At 41.2% G+C, this 14,675-nt stretch overlaps 1 protein-coding gene across 3 annotated transcripts in view; it reads left to right on the forward strand.

The window, feature by feature from the left end:
* The window catches only part of arhgef25a (Rho guanine nucleotide exchange factor (GEF) 25a), a 51,957-nt gene that overhangs the window by 7,771 nt on the left and 29,511 nt on the right, over positions 1 to 14,675 (forward strand). The window contains exon 1 of one of the 3 annotated variants that reach the window (XM_086067089.1): positions 5,268 to 5,766. The exons of the other annotated variants lie outside the window; for them this stretch is intronic. Coding sequence (XP_085923215.1) covers positions 5,658 to 5,766 — 109 coding nt within the window. The 5' untranslated portion in view covers positions 5,268 to 5,657. Of the gene's footprint in view, positions 1 to 5,267; positions 5,767 to 14,675 lie in introns of those variants that run through there. 3 annotated transcript variants of the gene reach the window in all.

The raw sequence follows: 14,675 nt of genomic DNA on the forward strand, positions 1-14,675 counted from the left end.
GAGGCTAATGTCAGTGGGGGGTTGGGGAATGACGCTGTGGATAAGCAACTGCATGCGTATCTGCTGAGCTGACACTCGTGCTATGACTATCATTTTTGTTTATTAAATAAAGCACACATGCAGAATATTATGCAACACATAGGAAACAATAGGACCCTTTAAATGTGTAGAAGAGTTTGGTGCATTTAAATTTTTATTCCTTAACGTCTATGTGAAATGAAAATAAATGTCACAATTGCATGGGATAGACGGCGGCCGCTGATGCAAAACAAAGTGCTCAGTTATTATATAGTTGGGTTGGGGGGGGGGGGGGGGTGGCACTGCCGCCTGTTTAAGCCATAGCTGAACATTTAGAAACCATTACGTCTCAGTATTTGCATGTATTTTCTGCATTTTTTTCCTACATGTATAATGTATTTAGAAGCTCATTTCGGAATTAACTATAGACAGGATTCCTGATTCCGCCTCTTGCATGTGATGGACTGTCTCCTGACCAAATAAATGTTACGTAACCTGATGGAAAAGGCAGCATTTAAAGCCACTTTGAATGTGGATGTGTAGGTTCATAAAGACTGCTCACACATAAATAAGCTTGCACCGCAGCTGAATCATCTGTTATGGATTGGGTTTTAGTGTTGTGTGTGTGTGTGGTGTGATGTGGGACATGCGGAACGAGAAGGCGTGGGGGAGTCAAGGAGAGAGATAAAAGCAGGGAGACGAAAGGGTGTTAATGCGCTTCACCTCCCCCCTTCAAGATCATGAACAGATTTTTCTATCTTTCTGTACCTGTATCTCCACTGACATTTTTCGATGATTGCCTATGATAAATGACTGAAAAAGGCCATTTCATTAGGTACCAAACGAGTCAGTTCCTTGTCAAAGTGTGTTTTGACTCGAAGCACTAATGATCAAGTAACCCTACACCGTACATGCAGTATTGATGTCTGTTACGCAACAGATACTACTGCCCCCTACTGGGTGCCTTGTGCTATCATACTTTGCCAGCTTGTTAATTCAACAAAAATGGCATTCATGAGCATGTTGAATGCATATAAGAAGAAAAAACAACAACAACCACTATCACTATCTTGCCGCAGAGTTTGCATTGACTAACATTCAGGATATGCCGAACCTTGAAGATTTTCAACAGCACTCTTCGATATTCCCTACGGTAAATTAGCCCTTCAAACGGTAGTGCCTAAAGCATCCATTACAAGCAAAGAATTGAGAGATAGTAGAACCTTGAAGGAAGGGGAAGTATCACTATTTGTTTGTTGAGGTAAAGCAGTGTCGTTCCCGGGGCCTCAGAATATATGTGGGTATCTATTTTTATCTGGTTTGCTGCTTCTTCTTTATTGGATCATTTTTATGAATGGACATTTGAGTAATGAGCTTTGGAGTAAATCCTTTACATCAGAATCAGAATAATATTTATTGGCAAAGTAGTAAAAATGCACAAGGGAATTTGTCTCCGGTAGTTTTTATAACATAAATAAACACTTTGGCTGGATTGACACTGATCAGAAAAAAATTATAATTTCAAATAATACATCATTGTTCATCTATCGGAACAATTGCGTCTGACAAGTATACTACTTGTAAATGACATTCTTTTCAATGGGGCCAGGTGGGGGAGAATCAGATTTTGCTCCACTGTAAATGTCAAACTTGGAAACAACTTAACTGATGCACAACCAACAGAAGATGACATCATTGCCCCATTTGATACGAAATAAACATAGTTTGAGAGTCCATGGGAGTAATGGCGGCATTTTGTGCAACCTACATTTTTCTACTGTCGATGATAAAAGAACGGGACAAGGCAGAAAGGAGAGATTGTATTCTGTCATTTGGCAGATTCGGTTTATATATAATTATTGAACATGATATCATGTGGGTATACAAAATTTTGAAATTTTCTAACATGGCTGGCAGTGAATGAATTCTCCACTGTAAGGCAGAAGGTACACAATTAATGAATTTTTGTGGGCCTTTGCTTAGGTTGGGAATTTCTGTTCTGGTATACCATCTTGATGCCTTTGGTGCATTGGGATTTACAGCAGTTTTGTTTTTGAGCACTAAAATAGTGCATTGTTGTTGTTATGCAGATTAGGCATGGCACGATTACTGGTTTGACTGTTTACAGTGCTTTTAAAAAGTCAAAGTTTCAATAAACATGAATATTGGGAGAGGGACTTTTAAGCAGGGGAAAATATCATTGGCTGTTGCAGAGTTGAGTAAAGAGCCACCTCTCTAAAGTTAATTGTCTCCAATCAACTTCCCCCGCTCCTTCTCCGGGAGCAGAGAGGGGAGGGGTGAGCAGTTATGCACAAAGGCAGAAGAGGAGGGAGCAAGACGAAAGACACTCTATGCAAAACACAGTTGACTTTTTGCCCTAATTTGTTGGAATTTAGATGTTTCTGGCGTTGGTGAAAGATTCTGGTTGGTAACCCGGTGGGTAGTAGGTGTTGGTCAGTGCTGGATTTCACTTTTCTTTCTTTTCTTTGATCCTTCCTCGGGTCTCCTGACAACTTCATGACTAGCTGGATTCTGAAGTATTCGGTTTAGGTGAACGGTATGGAATTTTTAATAGGTTTTAGGTGAATTAATGAGCACACACACGCACACATATATGCACACACACACACACACACCTGTACATGCACATACTCACGCACATACAAAAAAAAAAGAAAAAGAGAAAAAAAAAGATTACCGAATGAACGAGGAAACGTTTTTTTTTAATAATAAAAAAAATATATATAAAAGGAAAGCCTATTGAGGTAATTATTATTATTTTTTAATTAATTTTTATTTTGTATGTGGGTGAGTCTGTCCGTGCGTGTGAGTGTGTATTCATTAGTTCACCTAAAACCTATTAAAAATCCCATACCGTTCACCTAAACCGAACACTTCAGAATCCAGCCAGAGTCGTGAGGCCGTCAGGAGACCCGAGGAAGGACCAAAGAAAAGAAAGGAAAGTGAAATCCAGCAACGACCACCCACCACCCACCGGGCCACCAACCAGAGTCCTTCATCAACCCCAGAAACAGTACTAGATCTACAAAGCTCCACTGTTTGGTACCTAGCGCAATGGTGACAAAAAGTGCTGATCAGACATTTTGCTAAAACTTTTGAAGGTAAAAAAAACTTGATGTAGTAGCTTTTAGTCATTTGCTGTTAAGCTGGAAGTCAAAGAATGAAAGTGAAACCCATCTTTTGAGTGAACGCCAGGGAAGCTCTCTCACCGACGCATAAAGCAGTGCCTTTTTTCATAAGCTTCTTAGCCAGATGATGCTCAAACTCATAGAACTCGAGTGGCTTTGCTGCCAGAGTGATCACACGAAGTTCTCGGCCTTGTCAGATTGCAGCCAGTATGCGTGATGCTTAGATGAGATCACACTCTGAGTCACACGATTCAGACATTTGAAATGGGTTTTTTTTCCTTCCTTTTTGCAGAGTCATTACCAGCCTTGTTTTTATGCTGCCATTTTGCGGGTTATACAGTCAGGCCTTCTCCATCACAGCTTGCAAATTAACAAGATGACTTCATTAAATGAAAATGTGATGAGTCACAATTCCCACAATAAAGTGCACACACGTAAACATGAAAACTATCGGCTTCATTTTGCATCGCATGCATTATTCTTTGTATGCTGAACATATTGGGCCCTATTATTTTGCCTAGTGCAAAGCACAATCTAACTGTGTGCATGGGTGGAATTTTTTTATTTTGCTATTTTGCTTGACAAGTGCAGATAGAATACTGTTTTGCTCCATTGTGCCCTGTTGTGGCATGGAATGCAGCTGGCTCCCGGCCAATCGAAGCGGCTCCCCTTATTCTCTTTAAAATCAGTGTGGTCTATAGGCGCGCACAGTGCTTGACATTACAGAAGCAAGAGTTGACTCGCAAATTATGTTTATATAAGTAAACTGCAAAATGTCTCCTTGCGGATGATGTCGTTGGAGACCGCCCTGGAACCCTTGACTGTGCATCGGTGATTGTCTCACGCTGTTGTCATATTTATGAATGAAATACGATGACATCAACCACACGTTCGCGGAGTACCGAATCTCTCTACCTGGGCCTTGATCAAATCCACCCAAATTGAGATACACCACCTGCTCCACTCGATAGACTAACCCTAACCCCCAAATAGCTCGTTGGTCTGCCTGCTTGGTCACGCTAAATTAGACATGCCACAGCACATTTGTTTTGGCAAGATAATCCATCCAACTCACGTAGACAGCATCGGCGGTGGTCAGAAATCTGGCGTCACGCACGCACTGCAACATTTCTCCTAGAAATGGAGCTGGGCAGGTTGTTGATTGTCATCTATGGAATGTTCTCCTACTCCTCTTCAATGGCTGTGCAAAGTTGCTGGACCTTGGCAGGAAGTGGAATGCGCTGTCATGTGCGCTGATCCAGAGCATCACAAACATGCTCAAAGGGTGACATATCCGATGAGTATGCCGGCCTTTCAAAAACGGGGATGTTTTCAGCTTGCCGGAATTTGTGTACAAATCCTGAACATCACTTGCGGCATTTGTGGAATTGCGTTTTGTGATAGGACAGCACATTTTAGAGTGGCCTTTTATTCTAAGGTCATTTGCCACAAGGGCTCACCAACAAATATTTAGACAGGTTTTTGAAGAAAATTTGAGAGAAATTTTGTGTAAATAGAAAATGTTTAATCGTTTTGATATAAGCTCATTATAAAACTGTTAAATGTATAATCTTGTTCTTGTACGTCATCATCATCCCAGACTGCACCTTGAAAGCAGATCTGACGTGTCTGGTTTGTCTCTTCTTTGTGCGTGGAACACATCTGGGATTTGTTTTTTTCTGTCCTAACACATTCGAGATTCACTCAACTTGATGATGAATTGTCAGGTCAAAAGACACGCACACAAAGAATGCCAACATTGTGAAATTTGAGACCCCACTGCTCGCTCCACGGAATCACAAAGGGGAAAGAAACGCTGTGTGTCGAACCCTTAGTCATGAGCGAACGCTGGCAAAGCCGGGAACCCGTTCAGTAAACCCAAAGCATTCTCATATGTCACTAAAAATGAACACCCACGACCTAACATGGCTTCTCCTCTGTTCACAACATGAAATGTCAGTAGGGGTTTTGCTGTCCAGCAGACGGCACGAGAGCAGACGGAGGCGGCGTATAAGTGCGGAGCGAGAAGAAAGCAGAGGAAAAAACAGCTGAGAGGGGAAAGAAGAGGTGGAGGCGGCGGTTGCGGTTTGTTGGCGGTGGGCGTTCAGGAAGAGAGAAAATTAGGGGAGTGGGAACCTTATCCTGGAATAGCCAGTGAGGAGATCTCGCAGACTCCACCCTCCATCCTCAACCCGCCCCTTACTCTCTCTCTCTCTGGGTCTCTTAGTTGAAGCAGTCTGTCATTTGACCAGGCAGTTGACAGAGGCGAGCGCACTACATTACAAGACAAGATCAAGCCGGACAGCAGGACAAAATGCTCAGTGGAATCTTCGCTTGGCTGTTCATCACTTCCCCACTGGATTTCTTTGCGGCGTCTTTTATGGACTAAGGAGGAGGCCAAAGTGATCTGCTTTTTGTTCCTGCCGGGATTTGAACTTTGAGGGGGCGGGAGCGGCGGGCCATGCCCACCTCTGCTCATGGTCCAACAGCATGAAAGGGGGCCGCCATCACCATCGCCACCACCGAGGCTGCTGCGGCTGCCAACACTTGTTCCGGAAAGTCCTGACTAAGTGTGGCTGCTGCTATGCCCGAGTCAGAGGTCAGTGTCACGCAAAGCCCCCCCTCCTTACTTCAACTTGCTCCCCTCTCCTCCACATTTGCTTCTCGTCTCTACTTCTCATTCCTCTTCTGGCTGCACCTCCCACTAAAGCAACAGGTGTGACACACATACACACGCCTCAGAGTGTAGTGAAAAACGAGGTATTCCTCACATAAAGAAACAGGAAAGGAGGATGTGCATCACGCATTCTTGCACAAAAATCCAAGCGGGATGAGTGTGTTAATGGGAGGCCAAGTAAAAAAAAAAAAGCGTCTTCCTGCTGGAGAGTGCGTCAGTCGGGAATGCGCGGCACGTGGCTGGATGGAACACATTCCATGGTACCCAAAACACAACCCCCCCATGCCCCCCATCCGTGCTGTAAGTTGTACTGAAGCTCAGCGGGAATGGCAGCAGTCCATTAAGCTGCATTGTGTTCCAAGTAAAAGCAGCGGGGTGGTGCCGAGTCATTGGACGTGAAAGTCAGGAGTCCGTGTCGCATCTTGCCACCATTGTACACGTCATCGACAGCATTTGGAGCGATCGTATCTCAAAGTTAATAAAACAACAGTGTCTGGTGGCAATATGTACTGCGGTGTCTCGGTTGTGTGTTCACACCCTTTTACAAGCCTATATGGAAGGGATAAACGAGGAACCAACCCACTGAGGCCGCGCACATATAGGGGGTCTGTGGGGGTCTATGGGGGTCTGGGGGATGTGCTCATAAAGAAGGCTTTAATATTATTGGCTGGCGTTCTTGGATAAATACCAGAGATTCCTCGAGTTTAATCTCTTATGTAATAGATATTTTACTTTTCCATAGCCTGTACCTCCCTACTGCACCTCTTACATGTTATCATTTAGGTCATGATATGGAAGCACATGGGGGATTGGACCAAAGGAGGATGTCAGATTTTAAAGAGGTCACAGTAAATAAAAACGCAATCGTTTACGTTTGGAAGCCTAAAGCCTCATGATGTTGCTTTACAGGCAGCAGAACGTCTGGATTGCTTCCATTCAAAATGTTCAGCAGCCTCTTTGTTTAACTGTTCATGTGAGGCTGATGTATACAGACAGCTCATTTAGCATGTAAAGTACATTTTGATGTACAGGAGCCACCATTTGCTGTGGAGATCATATCCAGTTTCCACAGTAAAGCAGCATCTATAATTAGAATTAGCTTTATGGTTATTGTTGGAAGACAATAAAAGGTAGTTTAACAGCTCTCAGTTTAGCAACTTATTGGGGGAAAAAAAACGATGTATATGTATACGCATATATGCAGGATGTCAATATTATAAAAATATTGCACTTGCAATGTAAATATAAAATATAAATAAAAAACAGGGCAGCGTGTCAGTGTTATGTAAGGAAACACAATATTATTATAATGTCGGAAACGATGTGACTGCCTTAATACAGTATGCCGTGGTGCATGAGCAAAGTCAACTTTTGTCATTTTGCGGACAAATGATTAAATGTTTTATGGCGCAATAAAATCTGGAAGATTTACAGCATAATCGTTCCAATTTATATCAAAATGATGACTTCTTCTGGATGCTTATTTTTACAGAAATTGTGGTTTCCCTTAAATTTGACTTCATTCCAAACATGCGTCAGATCTTTCAGTATTTCATAAAAGATGATAAGTAAACATTCACCGCTGCACTGCCACGCAAGCTAATGCACTTCCTTTCTGAAATTCGGAGTCTTTTTTTAATATCTCAATTTAGGCTAAGCCTTGTTTAAATGGGAGGCACCATGACAAAATTGCAAGTAAACCTTGACTGAGATCAGCATTTTCCGATGTTTTTTTTCAAAGGCCAATACAGATACCGATTATTAGTAGTCAAGGAGACCAATATCCGACGTTTCAAGCTGATGCTCATTTTCAGAAAAAGAGAAAATATTATCTCTTTGACTGCCAGACGTTTTCAGAAAAGGGATGCCGTCAGTGCCAGCCGATTTAAGCATTTTGACTGATTTGTTTCTACCTTATTCCGTTCTTTAGTAATCAACAATAGAAAATGGTTAGTTTTACCCGATTTCGCTTGTTTTGGACTCAAATACGGAGAAATCAAGCTTTTAGTGAAACGATATTATTTCATGCATTCTAGTGAATTTTACACTTCTTTTTGTCCATGAATGATGCCACAAACACCTAAATAGTGCTTTACTTCTATAAAACACTACCACCAAGAATGAAAAAGTGTTTTTTGATAGCAAAATACGTTTATTTACATTCAACAGTGTAACAATTTGACAACAATTTGGCAAACTATTTACAAATGTGTGCAACTGTGGTGCTATTTACAAATATGTGGATGTTTCAGATGTGACAGTTTTTCTTTGTGTAACACTCTCCTGCGTGCAAGAAGACGCAACAGCATTTGCACAACAGATTGCCTCTTCGCGTGCTCCACTTTCCTGCAGGCCGTTTTTTCCGGGGAATAGCAAGTATATACTGCAGTGTGTGTTGCCATCAAGTCTAATATCAGGATCATGCTACGGTTACGTTACGGTGGTGTTACGTCTGGCTTCCTCATGTCCTTCAGTTGCTATACCGGGTGGTAAGAGATGTTCTGATCCATCTTATCCACTCCATTCATGGTGGCATCGTAGTCCAGAAACAGTGTCTTCTCCGTGATCAGACTGTACCCGCTCCTTCGATGAATATGCATTGGACTCGGGGTACTCTTCATTGTCCGACAAAATGTCCGCATGTGAAAGCTCCGGCGTTAGCAGAGCTAGCCGGTGATGCTTTATGACGTGAGAATAAAGGCCGCGTCCAACTGTGGCGTCAACCTCGGGATTCACCATCATCATCAATGATCAGCATTGGTCTCTCCATCGCCCGATCGAATGTCCGATTGTGTAGAAGTACCCGGTCAGTTATTGTGCGCGTTTTCCGGCGTTAGCAGCGCTAGCCGCGCTAGCCGCGCTTAGCCGGTGAGGCTTACTACGTGATCATAACGGTCGCGTCAAGGCTTCCAACTTTGGCATCAAGCTCGGAGTCATCATCATCGTCGACATCAATGCGCTTTTTAGTATTGATCGATGCTTTCCGTCTTTGAAAAAAAATGCTCAAGCGTGAGCTGCTTGCAACCGGTTGCTTGATCAGCCATTGTGGCTTCATCAGCCATTGTCCCCTCAACACTCTAGCTCCGCCTCACGTCTTCTACTGACGCCCACGGTGGGCGGCCCATCCAACCTTGTGCAAAGAGAGTCATCGCTGCCATCTAGGGGCCAAAACGAGTCATTATACTAACCAGATCTGCTTGATACTTTCAGCACAGCTGCCCAAGGCTTTCCTCCACCCGTTTCCAAAAAAACCCCAAAAAACATAGTGAACGTCTTTTAACGTCCTCGGCGCCCTTCCGTAGGTTTATGCTAAACGTTTTATAACGTTTATGGCGGTCAAAGAGTTATTGTCAAAATGTTAAAAAAATTTTTTTTTGTTTTTTTAATCTAAAACACAAAGAATTGACGGCTTTGTTTAAAAATCCAAACAAAAATTTAAGGGAGCTTCCAGAGTCAAGTTACAAACTAAGGAAATAAATAGTTCGTACTGGAGAAAAAGTTTTCCAAAATTTCAACAGAATTTCTTCATTTTATTATTATTATTTTTTTATTTAAAAAAATAAAAAGTGTAGGGAGTGTGTCAGCATATTTTTTTTTTATAAAGTGGAAATTTAAATAAATCTATTGTCGAAAAGTTTCCTAATCTCAAAGAGCGACAAATGCATGCGAATGTAGCTAATTTGGGGTTTTCATCAGGGTTCGTAAAAGGTTTCAAAAGATCTTCGCAGACAGTAAAAGTTGTCTGAATATGTTCAAAATGGTTTTGTGGAAAGTAAAACTTGTCTGTGAACATCTTACAAATTATAATAACAGTTTTATCGGCCTTCAGATTCGTAAAAAGGCCGATGCCGATATTTGTCAAAATGCCAAATATCGGCACCTGACCCTAATATTTTCCCTTCTAAAAATCTCACAGTACATCACCAAACAAAAATCAGTCATACAAAGTATATAAGCAGAAATAATGATGTCTCAATTTATTCTCAAATTTACTTTATCGGTGTGAAATTTGGGTCAGTTTAGTTGCAACTTGGTTCTGTTTGGTTCAAACTTTCTTCTATTATTATAACTTATATGAACATAAACAGATCGATGCACAGGTTCACAGTACCTTCTGTCATCTGGTGGAAAAAACATTTCATTGTTTAGCCTGTCACTATTTGACATTGTATTGTTTTGATAAATTATATATATTTTTTGGACCAATAAAGTGAAATTGAATAATTTCCTGCAGTAGCTTTTAGGAGATCTCATGGAACCCTTTTTTTTTTGGATTAAAAAACTGATTTAAAACGCATATATATTTGTTGACTTTCATGCATGAGACTCTGCTCCTGTTTTAATGTATGATTTTCTCATTGTTTTGCTGTTTAAAAATGCACAGCAATTTGTTTGAGCTACGCGTGTTTTCAAAGTGCTGTATAAATAAAATTGACAATAGTTGGGCTTCATTGGTATCGTTGTTTGGGCCATTTCTCTTTTTACTCTTTTGAATGCTGCAACAGAAAAAGAGGCTGTTCTTCTCATCAGCGTCTGTGCTTGTGTTGTGAAGTCGCTCATCTGCTTTGAGTTTGAGTGCGTTGCGGGTTCACAGATGCTGTGCAGCATCTGCGCCCTCATGACTTACCGTTGCACCCGTCTGGACCTTTCTTCTCAGACGTCGGCTATAAACCTCCTCTCCTGAGCAGTCATGGAATCTTTTTGTCTTGCATTTTTTAAGGCCACTCTGGATAATCTATAAAGTTGATGATGTGCGTGCAAATCCCCGCGGATTAGCTGTTACTGAAAGCATCGCGGCAGACCATCTGTCACCACCGAGCATCCAGTGTGGAGAGATTTTAACATTTTGGAAAAGCCAGTTTGTTGAGCATCAGCTTGATTTAAGATCTTATAAACACATTATTTCGGTCTTTTAATTTATTGAATTTTTATTACTCATACTGCCTAAGCCATGTTGCATTCATCTTGATTGGCTGTTAAGTACTCACTAGCATGCAAATCGCAACAAGGTCAGTGTTATTTGTGTTGCGACAGATCTTTGACAACAGTAAACAAAGGGTTTCATCCTTATATTGATTAGTCTGGTTTTATGGGAGAGGGGTGTCATACTGTCTATCAATGCCATTCGTTAATTTTTTTTAAAAACAATAATAATAATAAAAAGCAATTGACAGGGGTGAAATTACAGTGCACAGCATGACTCATCCCCTACTTAAGAATAATAACATGTATTTGAGTGCTGGATGACACACGTGCACCATGCTGTCACAATATGCAGGCTCTCATTCACACAGTTGTGTTCTCAGCATTTTAGCCCTCCATAGGGCGTTTGGAATTCTTGTTGTTCCGAAACCCTCACCTCTCGTAACCTACTCTTAATCTAATGATTTACGGTCTTGTTTCAAGTCCGCTCATGTTTTAAGCAGAGAGGGATGGCCGTGCTTCAACAGAACAAGCAAATTAAATCAAATCAAATCAAAACATCGACAATTGAGCCGTAGGGATCTTAATGCTGGATTTGACATTTGTTTCAAAATACATCATACTGTATATATTTCATAATTTCGGTCTGACTGACCAAATGTTTTGTGCTTTCCTTATTTATACACGATCATGTTAAAGACGTGATACATCTTTGCATCCGAACTATTTCGCCGCATGCCTGTTGGTAAATGTTTAGGACAACCCCCTTGTTATCCAAATTATGGCCGAAGCCAAGGCAATTATTCACAGAGGTGGGCGTGTCAATCCATTTTGAGCGTTCATCAACAGTCGGGACACCCTTCGGTCATCATCAATCTGTCAATATTTCAAGCCAAACGGAATTGTAATCATTAATCCGTCATTCGTCAACCCATCAGCAAAATGGGACGTCCGTTATTGACAGAATGCCGATTTTATTGACGGATTGACGATAACATTGACTTTTGGCAATGCTTAGCTCGTCAATTTTTCGAAGTTTGGTTGTCCGTCATTGATAGACTGACAGACCTGCCGTGCCGGTAATACCCTGTTTTAAGTAACGTTTTAAAGGCAGTATTTTAAAACATAACTCCTGTTTGGAATCTGCTTCGATGATTTTCTTCCTTTACCAACTCGTTCCCCCCCTTGGCGGAGAAGTCAACAGCTGTGTCTTAGTCCCACATTTGTCATCTCTTCCCAACTAATATTACTGCTCATTTGCTTTTCTTCATTGTCTTGCTTTTGCTTTGTGTTTCACCGAAACAGCTTGTGTGTTGACTGAGGCATGTAATAGGTTATCACGAGGATGGCCCCTGGCGTTACACACACACGGCCACTCACACACACTCACCATTGCGTGTGTGTGTGCGTGTGTGTGTGTGTACTCCAAATGATAACAACACAACAATTTATCTAAGGTTGCAGTATTAGCCGGCAAAGATTTTCAGCCTTGTGTAATCCTGTGTGGAGACACAACTTCCCTGGTAGAGGTAATAATTCAGTAGCGCTAGGGGAAATGTAAAAATGAAATAAAAATGAAAGAAAATATATCATTGTTGGAAGTGGTAACTTCCATCACAGGTTCATCGCGTCGATATTATCAAAGCAAATTGATTATGTGGTTTATAAAATACAGAAACATGATGATGGATTGCCTCTCTAATGGTTTAGTTCTTACCACGAGATCAGAAGAGGTTTTGCCTTCATTTTTTGCATATGATTTTTGTTCAAAGCCCCTTTGCTTTGTTTTCTGAGCGTCACAACTCGTTTTTTTTGTATTTGCTGGCATTTTAAAATAAAATAAAATAAAGGCACTTTGTCAATGTCCTTGAGCAGAGTTTCTCCGCGTCTAAGCCTTAAGACGCGTGGCTTTTTTAAAAAATGACAAATCGATTGTGCTTTGACAGAAAACAGCCCTTTTGGCAAAAGCGGGGGGAAATTGTGGCAACAAAAGCAGCGTGCCTTTTTATGTCTCAGCTGGAGAACCTGTTTTTCCCATCAGCTTATAAGGCAGACTTTAGACATTATGGAAAAAGCAACAAAAATAGCTGAATTGAAGGTATGCTGCTGCACTGCTGCGGCCCGACCTCGTGTTCTGAGATATTTTTAATCTTTGCCCCTGAGCCCACCCTGCACCTCGTCATCTCCCACCCGGCCTCTCTGCCGTGCAACCAGTCTCCATATGATTTGTTTCATTGCCTCACATGCATGCAGACAGAGGACAGAGGGAAAGGACGAGGTGACCTGTGGCAACCCGGTGTTCCAGTCATCAATTCTGGCTGAGTGTTGCATGATTTGTCGGTTTGGAATTTGAAGAGCAAAAGTAGCATCAGGATCCTTGAATTCGTCTTCCCGTTTGGCCCCCTCCTCCTTCTCCTCCTCCTCTCCTTTCAGACTGTCCGGCATACAGCCAGTCAGCCGATTATTAATTATGTCCTCTCCCCTTTTCACGATGTTCACTGTCTCACTGTCTCCCTTTTTTTTTTTTTTTTGCTCAGCATTTGCTTTTGCTCTATTTGCCCAGATTTATTTCCACAGCTCCTATGCACCTCTCCTGCAACCTCCTTTTCTCTTCCTCATGGCTTTATTTGTAAATGTGAAAAAGAGGCGAATGAGGGAACAAATTATGAAACACAGGAGTGCATTCCATACCTTGTTTAGAAAGAATTCTCCCACAGCACAAGAGCGCCAGAGCAGCCTCTTCCTTCACTTTTGACCCCACTTTGGCTCGCTGGATGTGTACGTCTTTTATTTTACTTTACATCATCCTTTTCAATGTATCCATTTTGCCTTTAACCCTCTTATCCGTTTATTTTGGAACAGTGTTGTAATATGATTTCCAACCGACTAAAGTTACAGCAACAAGTGATGATTTCTCAAGTAAATGCTCCTCTCCTCGCTTTTTCCTAGAAAAGGATTACAGTGCAGCTGCTTTTAAATGGCCTAACTGTTAACTCTTGGGTTTTCTTTAACATTTTTTTTTTTGAAGGACTGAGGTTGTTAGGAGACAATCATGAGAGGCAGCCAGAAACTAGAAAGACAATTGGGTGCAGTGGTGAAAAGGAACATTACGGTATTTACAAATAAAAAAATACATGACAAAAAGTGAGAGACAAAATAGTTTTAACTCGTTACAACAATAAATGTAATATCACAGGAAAAAAATATTGTTGTAGCACAACCGTTGTTCGGAATTAAGTGGTTCGGACAATGTATGGATGGCTAATAATACTGTTGGGGAACAGTTTGAAACCAGTAATCATGTACTAATCAAATGTTAAATACTTTAATAGTGGAGTACAATTTCAGCCCCCCCCCCCCCCCATTTTTTTTCATTTGTTTCTTTTAAAATTTCCACTTTAATCTCAAAGATTATCTTACTTTTTCCTGTCAATGGTGTCTTTATGTTTATAATGTTAATCGAATAAATAAATACGCTTAAAAAGTTTTGGATAGTTTGCCATGCAAGATGTACAGTTACACAAAATCACTTTTGCATGTCATCTGCGAAAACCCTTAGATAGAGCACTGTACTGACATTACTTTAAGACTCAAAATGAAAGTCAAAGGAGAGAACATCAGGTTGCATTCAATAACTAGAGTTTGTAAATTCAGGTCATATTCAGTGTGGTCTGTGAGTGGCTCCTCCCACTGAAGGATTTGGTCTATTCGTGTGACATTCTCCTCATGGCCAGAAGCAAAAGCGCTCTGCCTCAAGTGCCGGGCGGGGATTTGAAGTGGAGCAGTCAAAGGCTGACAGGTGCAAAGGATTTAGAATTTGAAATGAAGCCATCTTTTGTGCTCACTTTATTGTTTTACAAATAACAACATCCACAGCTGTTTTTGTGTCAATATTGTTGATGCTAACT

This window comes from Leptonotus elevatus, chromosome 2 (assembly GCF_054856555.1).
Source record: "Leptonotus elevatus isolate MCC_2025b chromosome 2, RoL_Lele_1.0, whole genome shotgun sequence".
In the NCBI taxonomy this organism is placed as follows: Eukaryota; Metazoa; Chordata; class Actinopteri; order Syngnathiformes; family Syngnathidae; genus Leptonotus; species Leptonotus elevatus.